At 43.8% G+C, this 18139-nt stretch overlaps 1 protein-coding gene across 2 annotated transcripts in view; it reads left to right on the top strand.

The window, feature by feature from the left end:
- Nucleotides 1-18139, top strand: part of SORCS1 (sortilin related VPS10 domain containing receptor 1) — a 307612-nt gene that overhangs the window by 212673 nt on the left and 76800 nt on the right. For both annotated transcript variants that reach the window (XM_072869717.1, XM_072869716.1), the window contains exons 6-7: nucleotides 4137-4201; nucleotides 17878-17996. In XM_072869717.1, coding sequence (XP_072725818.1) covers nucleotides 4137-4201; nucleotides 17878-17996 — 184 coding nt within the window. The remainder of the gene's footprint in view (nucleotides 1-4136; nucleotides 4202-17877; nucleotides 17997-18139) is intronic.

Here is an 18139-nt window from a genome sequence, read left to right as displayed (position 1 = left end):
CTGAGATTAAAGGGATGGACAAAGGGCATGCTGGCATTTTACCATAAAACAAAAACATAGACCATGGCAAGAAGAAAAGTTTGTGGATATATGAGTGATTGGTCTTTGAGAACGGATACTGAAAGGGAAGAATAAAACTGAGAAATATGAGAAGAAAGTGCTGCCGGCATAGCTAACAAAAGTTGCTCAGAATAGGTCATGGCAAAGTTTTGGACTGCTGTTTATTTTTAGAGAAATTTCTGAGAGAAATCAGTAACTGAGTGGGTCCCAGAGCATTGTTCATCTGTACCCCTGTTCTTTGCAGGGTGCTTGGTTTATAAGCTATTGAATGAGCAGCACTTTTCCTTGTTTAGCTTGTGACGTGCACATTGACCAGGTTGCATTGACCTTGTGCACAAAAGATAATGAAGTAGAGTGGGCAGTTGTATCAAGTTAGAAACAGTGAGTTTGAGGCTTTGGTGTTATCTAGGGCAAATCCAGCATGTAGTTTCCTTCTTCCGTGTGTGAAGCATGTATTTATTGGTCACTCGAGCTTTGGTGTAAGAAACTTCAAATCCGATCATCAGTCAGGACTATAATTTCTTTGTAATCAGTTAGGTTTATTCATTTTGTTTCATACTGATGCCATGGGCTTAACACTGTTAATAATACTCAGGCTTGTAGAAGTACATTGTCCTCCTCAGCTTATAAGGATGATCCTTTTTTCCTCCAACCAAATGAAAAAGCCAAGAAAACCCGCTAATAGTGTAGCTGCATGCTCGGTAGTGTTGTGATAGATCTGGTTGACATACTAAAAATTTAAGATTTCTGATGTATATTCCACAGTTCCTAACACCTTGTTTCCAGTAGATGCTTTAAGAACTCATTGTCCTATGCATGTAAAAGGATATGTCTATCTTCCTACAGAGTGTGTGTTCTCAGGTGTAGTGCAACCAAGAGCTTGGTATTTATCTCCTGTATATGCTCATTGTGGTCAATATTGCATTTCTGAATGTCTCCTAGGCTTTTACATGCCATATAGTAAATAATAAAGCTGAGGTAAGCTATATGAAACATTAGTCTCCCAGAGAGAAGGCAGCCCAGGACGTTCTCTTTCCCCTCTACTGACAATCCATAGTTTATCTGTAATTCATGTTTTTAAATGTAGGTAATAAGCATATTTCAGGTCTGTTGTGTTACCTGCTTTGGGACCTTTATGTGATCACATGTGGGTGTCTGTAGTGTAGGTGTCCAGACATCTTATATTCGATGGAGAGAAACAGCTCTTTCTAGGATAAAGTTTGTCTTCTCATGAAGTCATCTCTAATACCGTTCAGATGAACCACAGTGCAAACCTGCCTGTTTCTCCTCACTGCCTGCAAAGAGAGTTGAGTGTGATTAACTCAGAGTCAAATATCTATAGTGTATAACTAGTTAAGATGAATATTACTTTACGTGGCTTTTCAGGTGGTATGAAGGGATGTATAGAGAAATATCACAGGGCTACCATGGAACAAGACAGCATGATACAATAAAATGTGACATTAAAAAATTCTGGTCAGTAAGCTCTCAGCAGAATCCAGATGGGAGTGATATGTTTCTTGATGTCAGCTGTGTACAGCTAATATTGATTTGAGCAGATATGTATTTGTATTTTGCCCGTCCTTTGCAACTGATTGTTCATGTTATCATTTAATATTATGGACCTGACTGTGATCTTGTGCTGTCACAAGTAAATTAAGCCTATTATATGTCAAAGCAATGGAATGTGTATTTTCTAAGGTATGAAGAAAGCTCTAGCAGATAGGAAGACCTGGGTATGGTTCTTGCCTCTACCTCAGATATCCTATTTGACTTTAGGAACTCCCTTAGATTCTCTGGGCCTTAGTTTTCATCTTCATTTGTCATCACATTTCTAATTTGCAAGGGTTAGGAGATATCAAAAGAAAGGAAGCCCTTGAGTAGATGAATAATGTTTATCACAAGTCATGTTTCAGCTATCCTTGTTTTGTACGTCCTTGGGACAATTGATGGCTTAATTCTACCTTGAGTTGAAGCTTTTGCAGTCCTAGTACTGGCTGACATAGTGTGAGACTAAGTAATATGCAGGTCACTACAGTTGTAGCCTTCTAACTTTCAGGGCTTGGTGGGTCCAGATATTTATATGCTGCTCTTAAGACATTTAAGAGTTTGATGTAAATTATGGCTCATATCACAAGTGAAAACAACAGTGACAATCACATCCCATCCATCAGTGAGACATCTCATTCTGAATTAGCTGTCTTTGCCTGAGAAGATGCAATAGAGGTGTTTGTTGGGGTTAGAATAGCACTGTGACACAAAGCACCTGACTGTAGACTCACGGGCTTTAACTAGGGCAAGTTCTTTGCTGGATGAATACCATTGTTGGGTGTCTCTGAAGAGACAAAGTGTTCAAATCTGTGGAATATAATCCTTGTTTCTTTGGACAGTTCACATCCCCATGGGGCTGTGTGAGGTCAGGAGGAGGAATGCACTGACAAAGCTGTACTGTGTCTTCTGCAACAGCCCAGTTCCAGGTGTGCTTAAAGCCTGCTTGAATAAAAAAGAATAAAAAGGAGATATGCCAAATTACAAGCTTAGTCCTTCTGCAGATTTTTAGAGCTGTTTGTCACTGGCATCTATCTATCTTGAACTGAATTGTAACTAGCAGGCTCAGTATTTTGGCCCTAAACCTGCTGATGACAGCAGGTAAAGGCAAAATGCCCTAGGAAGGTACTCCCTTCCCACCCACTTGGTGTCAATTATCAGGAAGCAGAGATTTTAAATGGAAGTTGAATGTTTAGGAGAAAAAGACCTTCCCATAAATGTTATTAGAAATGGAGAAGAGGTGAAAGCAATGCTGGCTCAGAGTCTTCTTTGAAACTTCCAGTCCTCAGCAAAGGAGAATGAAAAAATCCAAACCTTTTCTAGCTCAAGAATTGTTACAGACTTTGTCAAGCAAAGCTAAGGATTAATCAGGACACAAATAGTCTTGTTATTGTTAACATTTTTATAATGGTTATTAGTTAATGCGCATGATGATTAAGGGCTGGAGCTGCCTCTGATTGCAGTCAGTGGGAACTGAATTAAGGTCTAAATCACTGTTTGAACCTCACTTTTGATTTCCTGAAAAATAATGAGGCTTTGAACAGAACAGCATCTAATTTGTCTATCACTGGAAATGAATGTTTCTCTTTCCTCATGCATCTATTAACTTGGAGGTCAGGCAGCTAACAAAAAACCTGGTTGTTTAACCCTTAGGCTTAATCTAGGATTATGACTCGGATGACCAAGACCAGAAAAAAGGCTGATTGTCAGAGATGCTGCTGAGGCTGCTGTACAATGGGATTGGCACATACTTGCAGTCAGTACTGCCATAATTCAGACTGTCCATCAAACCACTGGCCATTTGGATTGTCCCAGGGAGTTGTCAAGGCCAGCAGTGCCAGTCCAGGGAAACCTCAACAATGGAAGCAAAACTTGAGTCCATAAACCCCTTATTTGCACTGCTCAATGCCTTTATGTTGTTGCTTGTTAATTTAGAGTGAAAAAACAGTCATTTTCTGAGTCAATCTGCCATTCCTTTTATTAATGGACACTTTTTATTAGATCAGAAGTGATAAAATGTCTCAGGATGAAATGGGTTTTTTAAATTTCTTAATTAATGAGGGAATATTGATCATTAAGAGTGTCAATTAAGCAGATGTGCATAAAATGTCCAAGGAACATAAAGGAACAGCTATAATTAGTATGGTGGCAAATACTATTATCCCATCAATTAAAGTCTTCTGTATCCCACCCAGAACTGAAATGCATCCTTCTGACCAAACCAGGGTACACATCAAAATGTCAGGCACCAACAAGAACAGAAACAAGTCTCCAGGTGGAAAGAAGTGAAGGGGTCAGAAGTAAAGAACTCATAAGCACAATGGCATTGATTTGATAAAATGGTAGAATTCCTTTCAAATTTTCAACTTTACTTGAGGGAAAACTCCAAAATACTTTCAAGATAATCAGCTCTTACTTGTGAGTATGAGTTTAGGTCCAGCTAAAGAGGATCTCCTGTGAAACTAATATCTCAGACATTCATGGTATCTGTTGTTTTTAATGCCTTTGTATCAATCTGTCTTTTACAGGTCTATGATGGGGTCCGGTAGAGAGCCTGATCTCGTGCACCTAGAGGCAAAGACAGTGGATGGTCGTAAGTACATCAGCTTCAAAATATTGTGGTATTCTGGACTGCCCTCATATTCTTGTAACCGCACAATGTCATGATGGAAATCTGACAACTCTTTAGTGATTCACTCATTTAATATGAGGGGTTTGACTGTTCCAAGGCAGGTCTGCCAGAAGATAAGTCTTTCCAGCAAGGCAAAAAGTTGGGATTAACAGGCTGTGAAGGGAGCCGAGAACATGGCAAGGAAGAATAGGTGATAAGCAGTAATTGGAGTTAGTATATACAGAACTTTTCTGTCTTCCTACATGATTTTTGTTCATGGGAACATGGCATTGGAGAGAAGTTCCTGGGTCACAGAGTCTAGCTGCTGTTGTTTCACACAGTATATAATATCACCTTGTTCATAGCTTTACAGTTTTAACAGACTGGGGATACTCTGCCTTAGGTACTACCTTTGAAAATACCTCATTTCTCTCACATTAGAAACCTTTTAATGACCAGCCTAAGTGTATTCTCCTCTGTTATTGCCCTTGTCCTGTCATTGCCCTTCACTTTCATTAGCTCCTCTCCCTCCCTGCTTTGCCTCTTGAGGTGTTTTTCTCCGTTCCAGGAGCCTCCTTTACCTGCAACTCCAAAATATTCTCCTAATTGGCTGTAAATTCTCTCAGGCACCCTAAGCCACCCGCTGGCCTTTTTGCCTCCCACCCATGCTTCCTCAAGGTTTATCTTTGAGCTCCACTGCCTTTGCAGATCTTCCTTCATGGGTTTCTTTTCCACAACACTGGGTTGCCTCAGGCAGGCATCACACCGAAAGCCTGGCTGCCATAGATCTTGTCATTGTAATTCCATATTGTTTCCTCTGTAAATAGCAGCTTTGCTGCAACATAACAAGCAGATTTTTACCATTTGCAATATATATGTATTAATGATGCAGTCAATTAATTCCTTTAGAAATGGATAAAACTCTCCCCTGAATTGTACCCCCAAGTGCAGTGTATTAAAATGTGTATTTTGTCATCAGAAACTTAAAAACTGTCTGAAAAGGTAACTGTAAGGTAATCAGTTTTTTAACTCACTGAAATTTAGCATGAAAGAGAATTTTGTAGAAGATGAATTTTGAAAAGAAACAGTTGCGATAAAAACCATAAAGTTTTAAAGGTCTTTCCGTTTCAAGATATGCAAGATTCATAAAAGTGAAAGGATGTATTATCTCTGTTTCTTATCATTTGTGATCTCTGATTATTATTTCTCCTCTCAGTTTCACTTACCTGAACATGGCGGCAAGACTGGGAACATGAGGCTTTCTATTTCTCAGGACATCCTAAATGAGAATGAAATATTCTAACAGGACAGTGTCTATTTCAGCACAAAATATTACTGTTATAAGACATTAAGAATTTGAGGTCATTGAGATGAAGCACTACAATCGATGTTTAAGGAGCTATATTCTGGTGATGCTTTTGAGGGACGTTCAGCTCACAGTGAGCAGAGAAAGTGCCATGCTCCAAATGCCTTGAATGGTTGTTTGAGTTCTTAGGCTGCAATAAGAACATTTTGCACAGCTATAGCACGTTTCTGCAAAAGACTTGTTGAGTGCTTAACAAATTAGTAAGCTTTCTTACAGCTCTTAAGAAGGAAGCCAAAAAACAGGTAGATGAAACTGGCCTTACTGAGGAATCAGGCATATTAATAAAGAATTGTGGAATAACAAATTATTGCTCATCAGCTGAGCTCTAGTAACTGATTCTGTGTGCTTATATTGGCTTAGTTGTGAGGCAGCACAACTTAAGTTTTTTCTGTTAGGCAGTGACAGAACTACTAATGTAAATACAGTGGCGGTGTCAAACCTTCAGCCAGTGGTGACCCCTCTTGCAAACCAGTCATTCGGATGAAACTTCTGCTTATGAGTCAGGAGATCCCCAGCTCAGCTCACTGGCAATATAAGAAAATGTGCTGGATTTTCAGTAAGTGCATTCTCTGGTTTGCCTGTTGTTCCAGGGAGCGTTGGTCTCTGGCAGAGGACTACAGTGGGTAGCTGTTAGTAGTAACCTTGGAACATATCAAAGCATTTTTTGCCAGAAGACATTTGGTAGCACTGCAGGTCACAGAATGTTGAGACTGAGACAGGCTAAGAGTGTGCACATGGTCCATTACTCTAGCTACCATGACCAACTGGGTATATTCAGGTCTCTTGGCTACCAGAGCCTTCTTCTAAGTCCTAAATCAGTCTCCTTTTCCTGGACAAAGTAACCATAACCCTCCAATGGATGAACAAACCTTTCTTCTCTGGAATGAAGCAGGTGTGTAGCTGCCAGTGGGGTGATGGGATGAAGTGTGCTGAAGTGAGAAAGAGACCTTTTTTTCAAGCTGAGGGTAATTTGCAAATAATTTTTCTTGGGATTTTTGTGTGGTGTTTTGTTTTGTTTTGTTTTTTAATGTTCTTGCTTTTACTTATTTATACTTTGGAATATCTCTTTTCAGAGTTAACCAAGTGTAAAAATTCAATAAAGGGATTAAATTTGAGAAGGTAGACTTGCCAAAACAAGGCAGGGAGAAAAAAAGAAAGAAAGGGGAGTGGTGTGGAAACAACCATACAATCCGTACAATAAAGTAAAAGATCCTGAAGTGGAAATATAAGAGCTAAGCAAAAACCTGTTGAACTCAGTACAAATAAGAAAATCACCTCATTCTTGTGCTGGTTATCTTTTCCAGCAGAAGCTGAGTAGTACAACTGCAGCTTTAGGTAAGAAGAAGTAGAACTGTCAGCAGAGTATGGTGTTAGCCCATGTCCCTGGCAGGGTTGTTTGAGAACATCTGTCAGCAACAACCTTAGTATTGGGCTTTCCCTGCTAGAACACCAATAATTCTCTGTCTCTGCTCCCTGATTATAGTCTGTCTGTGCATTTTATTTATTGTGTTTATATACATAATGTAAAAGGTTTACAAGGACCAAAATAGGAGTCTCTTAGCAGGCATAAATCAGTATAACTTCAGTGTCATGTTGATTTACACCTGCTGAGGATCTGGCTAGCAATGTTGTACCTGAGTGCACATTCTCCCTACATTTTTTTTTCTTTGTGATCCGGAAAAATATGGACTCCTTCTGAACACACTGTGTCTCATCAAACTAGGGTGCAGGTAGTCATGAACAAACTGAGTACAGACTGTGCAATTTAGTTGTAATGACAGAGACAGATTTGCAGGGCTAGTCATTGACATCTATGTTTTTAATCCTGTTGTGTAAATTTTGGAGAGCACCAGGCAAATTTTCATCTCATCAAATGTGATGGTTTTGTTTATTTTTTAAAGGCTTCAGGCCCAATTTGAGTCAAGCTGGGACTTAGAGCACAGTAGTAAAACTGATTTTTCTGGTTGGAAGAAGTTCATATGAACCTTATCTCACATTTCCATTTGTACACTTGGGTGTCCCTGGTGTTCCACTTTGATTTTGGAACAAAATCAAAGGCAAGTCGGCAAAGTCAGCAGGAACTGTGATTTTTTTTTGCCTAGTTTCAGGTCAACACCCCAGTAAGACAATTAATCCCCTACAGTTCTTAACCACACGATAAGCTTCTCTTTGTTATGTTCACCACCATAGTCAGCAGGCAAAATGACTGGTGGAAGTTAAATCCACATTTGCTCAAATGCAGTTTGAAGTGCTTTCAGAAGGTGTATAAACTTAATGACATGTGGGTTTTAGGTTTGTAAAGAATACACAAGTCCTGAAAGATCCTTAATTAATGGGTTTATCTCAGAATCACAGAATCACAGAATCGTATAGGTTGGAAAAGACCTTTAAGATCATCAAGTCCAACCATAAACCTAACACTACCAAGACCACGACTATACCATGTCCATAAGCACCTCATCCAAATGTCTTTTAAATACTTCCAGGGATGGCGACTCAACTACTTCCCTGGGCAGCCTGTTCCAATGCTTGATAACCCTTTCAGTGAAGTAACATTTCCTAATATCCAGTCTAAACCTCCCCTGGCGCAACTTGAGGCCATTTCCTCTCGTCCTATCACTTGTTACCTGGGAGAAGAGACCGACCCCCACCTCTCTACAACCTCCTTTCAGGTAGTTGTAGAGAGCCATAAGGTCTCCCCTCAGCCTCCTTTTCTCCAGGCTAAACAACCCCAGTTCCCTCAGCCCCTCCTCACAAGACTTGTTCTCCAGACCCTTCACCAGCTTCGTTGCCCTTCTCTGGACACTCTCCAGCACCTCAATGTCTCTCTTGTAGTGAGGGGCCCAAAACTGAACACAGCATTCGAGGTGTGGCCTCACCAATGCTGAGGTCAGGGGCACGATCACTTCCCTAGTCCTGCTGGCCACGCTATTTTTGATACAAGCCAGGATGCTATTGGCTTTCTTGGCCACCTGGGCACGCTGCTGGCTCATATTCAGCCGGCTGTCAACTGACACTCCCAGGTCCTTCTCTGCTGGGCAGCTTTCCAGCCACTCTTCCGCAAGCCTGTAGTGTTGCCTGGGGTTGCTGTGACCCAAGTGCAGGACCTTGCCCTTAGCCTTGTTGAACCCCATGCAATTGACCTCGGCCCATCGATCCAGCCTGTCCAGGTCCCTCTGTAGAGCCTTCCTCCCCTCAAGCAGATCAACACTCCCGCACAATTTGGTGTCATCTGCAAACTTACTGAGGGTGCCCTTGATCCCTTCATTCAGATCATTGATAAAGATATTAAACAGAACTGGCCCCAGCACAGAGCCCTGGGGAACACCGCTTGTGACCGGATGCCAACTGGAGTAAACTCCATTCACCACCACTCTTTGGGCCCAGCCATCCAGCCAGTTCTTAATCCAGCGAAGAGTACACCCATCCAAGCCATGAGCAGCCAGTTTCTCCAGGAGAATGCTGTGGGAAATGGTATCAAAGGCTTTACTGAAGTCTAGATAGACAACGTCCACAGCCTTTCCCTCATCCACTAGGCGGGTCACCTTGTCGTAGAAGGAGATCAGGTTGGTCAAGCAGGACCTGCCTTTCCTGAACACATGCTGGCTGGGCTTGATCCCTTGGTTATCCTCTACATGCTGTGTGATGGCACTCAGGATGATCCGCTCCATCAGCTTCCCCAGTACCAAGGTCAGGCTGACAGGCCTGTAGTTCCCCGGGTCCTCCTTCTGGCCCTTCTTGAAGATGGGTGTCACATTAGCCAATCTCCAGTCAGCTGGGACCTCCCCAGTTAGCCAGGACTGCTGGTAAATGATGAAAAGGGGCTTGGTGAGCACATCTGCCAGTTCCTTCAGTACTCTCGGGTGGATCTCATCAGGCCCCATAGACTTGTCTATGGGGTCTTGTCTTGTCTTGTCTAAGTGGTGCAGCAGGTCACTAACCATTTCCCCCTGGATTATGGGGGCTCCATTCTGGTCCCCGTCCCTATCTTCCGACTCAGGCGGCTGGGTACCCAGAGAACAATTGGCCCTGCTATTAAAGACTGAGGCAAAGAAGGCATTAAGTACCTCAGCCTTTTCCTCATCCTTGGTCACTGTCTTCCCTCCCCCGTCTACTAGGGGATGGAGATTCTCCTTAGCTCTCCTTTTTCTGCTAATGTATTTGAAGAAGTATTTTTTGTTGTCTTTTACAGCAGCAGACAGATTGAGCTCTAGCTCAGCTTTGGCCCTTCTAATTTTCTCCCTGCACAGCCTCGCTACACCTTTGTAGTCCTCCTGAGTTGCCTGCCCCTTTTTCCAGGGGTCACAGACTCTCCTCTTTTTCCTGAGTTCTAGCCAGAGCTCTCTATTCAGCCAGGCTGGTCTTCTTCCCCACCGGCTCGTCTTTCGGCACCTGGGGACAGCCTGCTCTTGTGCCTTTAGGACTTCCTCCTTAAAGAATGTCCAGCCTTCCTGGACTCCTTTGCCCATTAGGGCTGCCTCCCAGGGGACTCTGTTGACCAGTCTCCTAAACAGGCCGAAGTCCGCCCTCCGGAAGTCTAAGGTGGCAGTTTTGCTGACCCCCCTCGCCGCTTCTCCACGTATCAAAAACTATCATTTCGTGACCACTCTGCCCAAGACAGCCTCCAACCATCACGTGGCTCACAAGTCCTTCTCTGTTCGTGAACAAGAGGTCCAGCGGGGCACCTTCCCTAGTTGGCTCACTCACCAGCTGTGTCAGGAAGTTATCTGCCACACACTCCAGGAACCTCCTAGACTGTTTCCTCTCTGCTGTATTGTATTTCCAGCAGAAATCTGGTAAGTTGAAGTCCCCACGAGAACAAGGGCTAGCGATCGTGATGCTTCTCCCAGCTGCTTATAGAATAGTTCGTCAGTCTCCTCATCTTGGTTGGGTAGTCTGTAACAGACTCCCACCACAATATCTGCCTTGTTGGCCTTCCCCCTGATTCTTACCCATAGACACTCCACCCTATCATCACCATCATCAAGCTCCAAACTATCCAGACTCTCCCTAACGTGTAGGGCTACCCCACCACCTCTCCTTCCTCGCCTATCCCTCCTGAAGAGTTTATAGCCATCCATCGCCACACTCCAGTTGTGCGAGTCATCCCACCATGTTTCCATGATGGCAACCATATCATAGTTTTCCTGATGTACAATGGCTTCCAACTCCCCCTGCTTGTTGCCCATGCTGCGTGCATTGGTGTAGAGGCACTTCAGCTGGGCTGTCGTCCGTGTCTCCTTCATAGAAGAACACCCCTTGTGTGCTTTGAGGTGTTTCACTGGCATTTCCCACTTGGCTCCTATTGCCTCAGTATCCCCTAGCTCAACTCTGTTCGACTTCAGCTGTGCCCCAGTGTACCCTGCACATCTCAGAGACACAGGCTGAGTGCCCTCGCTGGCACCCGCTCCCACTAACCGTGGCACGTCGTCCCTCAGCTTCCCTCGGGCAAGCCTGATACTAACCCCCTCCCCCTTCAAGTCTAGTTTAAAGCTCTGTCGATGAGCCCCACAGGTTCCTGAGCAAAGATTCTCTTTCCCCTTTGAGAAAGATGAATCCTATCAGATGCCAGCAAACCTGGTGCTGTGTAGGCCATCCCGTTGTCAAAAAAACCAAATCCGTGGCAATGACACCAGCCATGGAGCCATGAGTTGATAGATTGGGTACCTCTGTTCCTTCTAGTGTCACTGCCCACAACTGGAAGGAGAGAGGAGAAAATAACCTGTGCTCTGGAGTCCCTTACTAGCCGTCCCAAGGCCCTGAAGTCTCTTTTGATTGCCCTGGGACTTCGTGTTGAAGCTTCATCGCCCTCCACATGGAAGAGCAGTAGGGGGTAATAGTCTGAGGGCCGTACCAGGCTAGGGAGTATCCTGGTGATATCCTTCACCTGGCCCCAGGGAGGCAGCAGACTTCCCTAAGAGGAGGGTCCGTCCGGCATATCGGACCCTCGGTTCCCCTCAGAAGGGAGTCACCCACAACTATAACCCGTCTTCTCTTCCTTGTGGAGGTGGTGTTAATACGAGAGGTACGTTCTTCTGACCTGGGCGACACCTCTGGTGCAGATGGACTGTCATCCACATCCTCCATTGACTGGCCTTCCACCTCCAGGGCCTCATACCTGTTGTACAGAGGCATGTGGGGAGGTGAGGTGGGCAGGGAGGGCCTTCGCCTGCCGCCACGAGCGTGGACTTGCCTCCATTCACTCTCCTCCTTTGAGCTGCTGCCTTCAGCCTGGGGGGGGGGGGGGGATACAGGATCCCCTTGATCATGGGTTCTTACTGGTGGCTGCTGCTGCTCCTGTTCCTGTCTCGGGGGGGCAGAGCATGGCACCACCAGTCTATCTCTTTCTCAGCCTCCCTGATGCTCCTTAACCTTTCTACCTCCTCCCGTAGCTCTGCCACCATGCAGAGCAAATCATCCACCTGGTCGCACCTCACACAGCTGTCCGCACGGCTGCCATGCGTGAACAGTGAGAGGCCCAGGCACTCCCTGCAGCCCGAGACCTGGGTGACCGCATGTTTTCATGGGAGCTCCGTCTGGGTAGCCACATCCACTCTGGCGAGCACAGGGGCCATCGCTTTCTGACGAGTGAATACCATAGCTGAGTTTCTTCTGAAAGGATGGGGACTACCGAATGAACTCACTTTTCACAGTTCCTCTTGAGCTAGTAGGGTGCCTTTGCCTTCCCTACATGCCCCACCTGCACGAACTGCCGCGCAAACTGCCACGCCACGCCCTGTTTGCCCGTCCTGGTCGCTCGCGCTCCCTGGGGGCTGCTCTTGTACGGGAAGGGAAGGGAATTGCCACTGTCACTCTTGTCCTAGCCCGCGCTGAGTCAGAGCCGGGCCCTCGTCAGGACCTGCCTCCTTCCTGCTCGGCGGCCAGGGCGCGGCTGCGGTAGCCCTCTCTCTTCGTGCCCTTTTTTTTTTTTTCTCCCTTCCCTGCACGGTTTTGCCAATCCAGCAATGATTCCCCGACGCGGTCCTCGGTCTCAGAGCTCCTCGCCTTGGAGGCTTCGCTGAAAATCTGATTTGAGCTAGGGAGAGCTGTCCCAGTAAGGCCTGATTCAAGCTAATTGACATGCGAGGTAATTTTTATTCAGGTCATCCCTACTGAGGAATCCAGACTGTTGGTGAGAATTAGGAAGATGGATTCCTACAAGGCATTTGGAGACTTACTGGGTACCCACTGGCCCTCTACAGAATGGTAAAGCTGACTCAGAGGAAGTCTAAGTAACAGTTTCTATAGATGCAATTCAAGAAAACCAACTGTTACATTTATGAGACATGCACGCTCTTGTGTAGATAGATGCCAACTGATTTTGAGTAAAGTTTTTAATTTATGTAATTTATTTTTTTTTAGTGTGGATGAAAGAAGCTTAGGGGTTTTCTAATGTGCTAGCAAATATTTAGAGAGCTCCTGATATTTAAAAAGTGCTTTTGTTTCCTTTGCTTTTCTTCTGCTGTCCTGATTTACACAGCAACTTTTCTTATTGAAAGGTAATTTAGGTGCTGCTGTGGTTGCAGGTAAGACCAAAGCCTCACCTGGAGTCAGCAAGCATGCTCTGGCCAATACTGTCTGAATCACAAAGTTGTATTAGGACTTTAATTTCTGTTTTCACAGAACTTTGCTAGGAAGAATAAAATAATCACTGCAGTGGAAAAAATGAGTAGGCAACCTAGCCTGACAGTCTTTTGCTAACATAGCTAGAGTGGAGAATTAATTCCCATAGTGCCCTAAACCTGTGCAGTGATTTTTCTCCTGATCGTGATTAGTATTTTTTCCTGATCATGATTAGTATTTGTCCTGGAGAATGACATCTGTTAGTTTCTCTAATTATTTCCTTATGCCAGAAATGGCAGAGGATATACTTCCTCATGTAAAGAAAGATTCCTGACTCTGTCATGCAATGAAGAAAGAGTAGCAGCAGGATAAAAACAGATTTGTGAGTAGTTAGTAAATGGGATGGCTTCATTTCACTGATCTTCATTACTGGTTAATTGCTTTGCAGTTGCTGAGTCCTGAAGAGTTGTGAATGTATTCCCATATCATAAATGTTTCACAAATCAACATTCAGACCAGATGGAAATGGATAAAGAACAGTCATTTTGTGTGTTTCTCAAAAAAGGAGTAGAAAGATTAATGTATGGGAGAACGTTTAATTAAATTGTGGTACTCATTTCCATGGGAGGTTGTGGATACTGAAGGTGTACCTGGACTGCCAAGGCACCTGGACAAATTCTTATAATCTTTTCTAGGCTTCTGTTATTAGTCACTGTTGGAGAGGGGTTACAAGCCTGGGACTTTCAGTGAGATGTGTTACTACCATGTTCTTATGGTTCATTAGTGACAGGATGCCAGTCATCCTTCAAAAGCAGAAACTATCCCTAATGTACAAGCTGCTCAGTACTGAACTGGGATACTCCATAGTAAATCTGGAAGACAAACAAGTCATAGATTGTGTGGATGCTTTTTGTGTAAACTCCTGATTTGTCCTTAGTGGATTTATTTGTAGAGAGAAGGACACATTCCTCAATGAATTAAAGACAAGAAAAATAAAAATCAGGAGTTATGATACATTCACAGTGAGTACAGTGAATATTTTCTCTGACTCTCCTTGTGGTCAAACAAGGTTTTTGAAAGATATACATGCAAGCTTAGACTGGAAAGCAATGGGTATTACGGTTTGATATGTCATACAAAATTACAGTCGGCAACATAGTATCCTGGAGAAAGTCCTACTCTGCTTTAGGAAAGGATTTGAAACTCTCCCCTGTACTTTTGCAGAGGCTCACCAACCTCCAGTAACCACCAACGACCTTCCATCTCCACCAACTGAGCCAAGAAACGTCTCTGGGACAGTCTGGATGCATTTTCCTTGAGAACATATTAGCACGGAGCTCGAGCTAAACAGAAAAGACTAAAATATTTCATGGCACAAGCTCCTCCTGGCTCTTAACTTTTGCTATGTGTTAGCATTTGCAATTCACCACTGAAACAGATTAATTTTGTCAGAGGTTTCCGTTACAAGATGTCTCCTCCATTCTTGTGTTCTGTGACTTTTCTTGCTTCCTTTTTAGAAATAGCTGCCATTCCCTGAGAAGAATCCTACTCTAGGTGTCTAAACCTGTCAAAATCAAAGTGTTTGGGGGTGTAAGAGCGGGAGTTGCTATGTTCTTCTCTCCAGGCACAGTGTGACTTTGTTGTTGTATATTAAAAACAGCAGCTGTTGTTGGAGGTGAGGGTTCTGGAACTGAAAAGCATAATGTCCTAATTACCTATGGCAGGGAAAACATCTGTGCAGGAAAACTAATGAAATTAATTCCAGAGCTTAGCAACTGAATACATTAATTGACATTAATTAATGCTAAATTACAAAGCTCTGCCAATGGAATTACATAAAATGTCCATGAGAATCAAATGCCAAAACAAAATCCTTAAGTTAATGTGAGCACAACAAAACTTCCTTTAGGAAAAAAGAGGGATCCGGGCACTGCAAGAAGCCCATTTTCCTTCTTTCTGTCTCCCATAGCAGAGGGAGCTTTTCTTGGTGTGTACATCTTGGGGTTTGGCTGTTTGGGAGATTAGCTTAAGCAATTTCAGTGCTCTGCCCTTTAGTAGTTATTACTGGCATTTTAGAATTGAAGCTGTGGAGAATTGCACTGTAAAAGTTCACAGGAATTGCCTTAGTAAATCTTCATCAATGGTACAATCACTGCTGTACAGACTCCTGCGATCACAGCAGAAATAGACATAGTCCCCATTCCTCCATTAAAACAGGATTGAAAAAACTTTAGTCACCTCTAATGGATGTCTACCTGGCCTGCTCTTTAAAATCTCTTGTAGAGCAGATTCCTTAATCTTTGCTGGCTGGTCCCAGCAGCACCCATCCTGTTACCTTTCTGCGCTCTCAGGATAGATGACCTGTTTGCATGGGAAGTAAGATGGCACTGCAGTCTCCTCTTAGTGTCTTCCAGGCAGCTGGTATGCCTGTGGAACTAAAAGGAAACAATGGTGGTGGGGGAAAAAAAAGGAAACAAGCTGGGAAACAGAGGTCTGATCCGATATAGCTCTATGCTGGGTGATTCGATCCCCTGAAAAGCCACCCAGCCTTGCCGACAGCTCAGGGGGTGGTGCGGCCAGCCGTTTCAACTGATGCCACTTTTTTTAAGCTCAGGATTGCCAGACATTTCACTCAGGACCCCAGAATGAGAGGAGATGAATGTGGGGACAGGTATGGGGGGGGCTGTCCTTTATGATACAATGGATTAAGTTAACAGGAGAAGTGGGAATTGGTTGTGTTGCAGGTGAAGAGATGCATGCCTGTTCTCTGTCTTAAGACTAGGAGGGGACATGTGACACCACACAGTACTATTGGGTGGTGGAAGAGGCTCTGGCCCTGTTGTCCCCCTTCTTCCTGGGAGCAGAGCGACAGAGGGCTGCACAGCTCTGAAAGGGAACTTTCCTGCGCTCACTGGAATGAGCAGGCTGGGAGTTACGTCGTTCCCTGCCCTCTCGTGGCTAATGTGGAAAAAATCATATCCCTCCGAAGGGAAATGCATTTTGATCATGCTGTCCGGGCTGTATTAATTAATGTTTTGCAGTGAGCTGCAAAAGCATAAAATGTTATAAACTGCAGTGACTAATAATACTTAGCACTTTATATATTCCAAGAACTCTGCAAATGCTGGGGTAAAATCATCCCTCATCAAACATTCCTGAAGGTTCGTTACCCTGCATGTCTGTTTCAAGCAGAAGTCAACAGCGCTTAGAAGCAAGGAAAGAAATGTCAAATGATAGATTTTAATTAAAACCAAGATTAAATATGAGATGGTAAAAATCCAGCAATTTCTATTTCGATGTAAAATGCTACTTCTCTGATCAGAAAGTGGTAATTATATCAAACAAGGGGCTGTGCTTCTCCAACAAGGAAAAAGATTAGAAATAGTTCTAAGATTAAATGCCATGTAGTGTTTCTGTCATGTAAGTGCTAATGCTAAAATGCCAAAATCCTTCTTCCTGTAAATCAGCTTTGTCATTAAACAAAGAGCAACTTCTTAATTGATCTGAAAGAGCCCAGATTGAATACTGAGAATCTGCTTCTGTATTCTAGGATAAATTACCACCATGAAGAAATTAAAATTGTTTTTCTTCTGGTGATGGATTATGAGATGAGCACCCTGCAGTGCTTCAGAATAGGAGATGAGGACATCCCATACAATGACAGTGGACAAGATGACTTTAGGGCTGCATTTAGGCCACTTGCTTTGAAACATACTACTGACCGAAACTGCTAAGGCCTCTAGTTTCAAGAGAGTGTGGAATGATTGCCCAGGTCTGCCAGGGTGCATCTACCTACACTGTCAACAGAGAAGTAGGTAAAACCCCTGAACAGGAGGTGCTCTGAATTACTTTCCAAGGTGATCTGAATTGCTCTGCAGAGTGTAAGTGCTGTAGAAAATACAGAGGTGCACCGTGGAAGGGGTCCTGGTGGTGACAGTATGGGGCAGGTGTCCTCATAGTTTTCCTCATACTTGTGTGTGCTCTGGACCGTGGCCATGTTCTAAATAAACTCAGCATGTGACCACGGAGAAGCTGTCATGCTCTACAGCAAATCCCACACCATGGGGATGACAGGGAAACTGTAGAGGCTCAGCACAGAGTATCTGTCCTGCAGCATAGGCACAACTCTTCAGACCCATAGTTACTTTGGGAGTCACAAGACTTAGGCTGTTTGTTGCCTCTGTAAAGTGTGCTTGACAGCTCTGTTGTTCCCTCACTCAGTTCCTTGCTTTAAGCTTCAGCCTGGGTAGCATCCAAGTAAACTCAGCAGGGCAGGTAACAGTGCTGAATGATAGATCCTTGACTAGGTTTCTGTCAGACCTGAGCCACAAGCATTACATTGTGCCACCTTCAAATGCTGCCTCTGGTCTATTTCCAGCATGGAACCACAAGAGTGGCATGGAATAATCAGATCAGCTATGCTGGGCTCTCTCTTGGTATAAAGCAGCAATGTACAGCTCTGACATCTGATGTAGGGTTGAATGAAAGAAATAATGGGAGGCTGAGGTAGGTGAAGAAGAAAGGAAGTTAAAGGAAGAAAGTAATCAAGGGAGGATTTGCGAGGGGTGTAAGAGAGAAAGAAGTGTTGTGTTGCGTGGAATGGATGGTGTCACTTCGTGTCCCGTGAGGCTGGGAAGCAGAAATGCTGTCTCAGCAAATAGGTTTGTGACAGTAGGAAGAATCTGTGCTCAGGATCTCAAGTGTTTTGGTTTTGTTCTTTTCCTTTCAGATGCCCAATACATCACCTGCAAGATGCAGAACTGCAGTGAAGCCACTCGCAGCAAACCCTTTCCAGGCTATATTGACCATAACTCCCTGATTGTCCAGGATGATTATGTCTTTGTTCAGGTGCAGAACACCCTCTTCTTTTATTTATTCTATTATTTTATATTCTATTATTTTATATTCTATTATTTTATATTCTATTATTTTCGCTTCCTTTCCTTTGCATGTGTGTGCATGTGTGCTAGCCCCCAACTAATCAGACAACA

This window comes from Ciconia boyciana, chromosome 8 (genome assembly GCF_034638445.1).
Source record: "Ciconia boyciana chromosome 8, ASM3463844v1, whole genome shotgun sequence".
Lineage (NCBI taxonomy): Eukaryota > Metazoa > Chordata > Aves > Ciconiiformes > Ciconiidae > Ciconia > Ciconia boyciana.
This window is presented reverse-complemented; position numbering and strand designations above follow the sequence as displayed.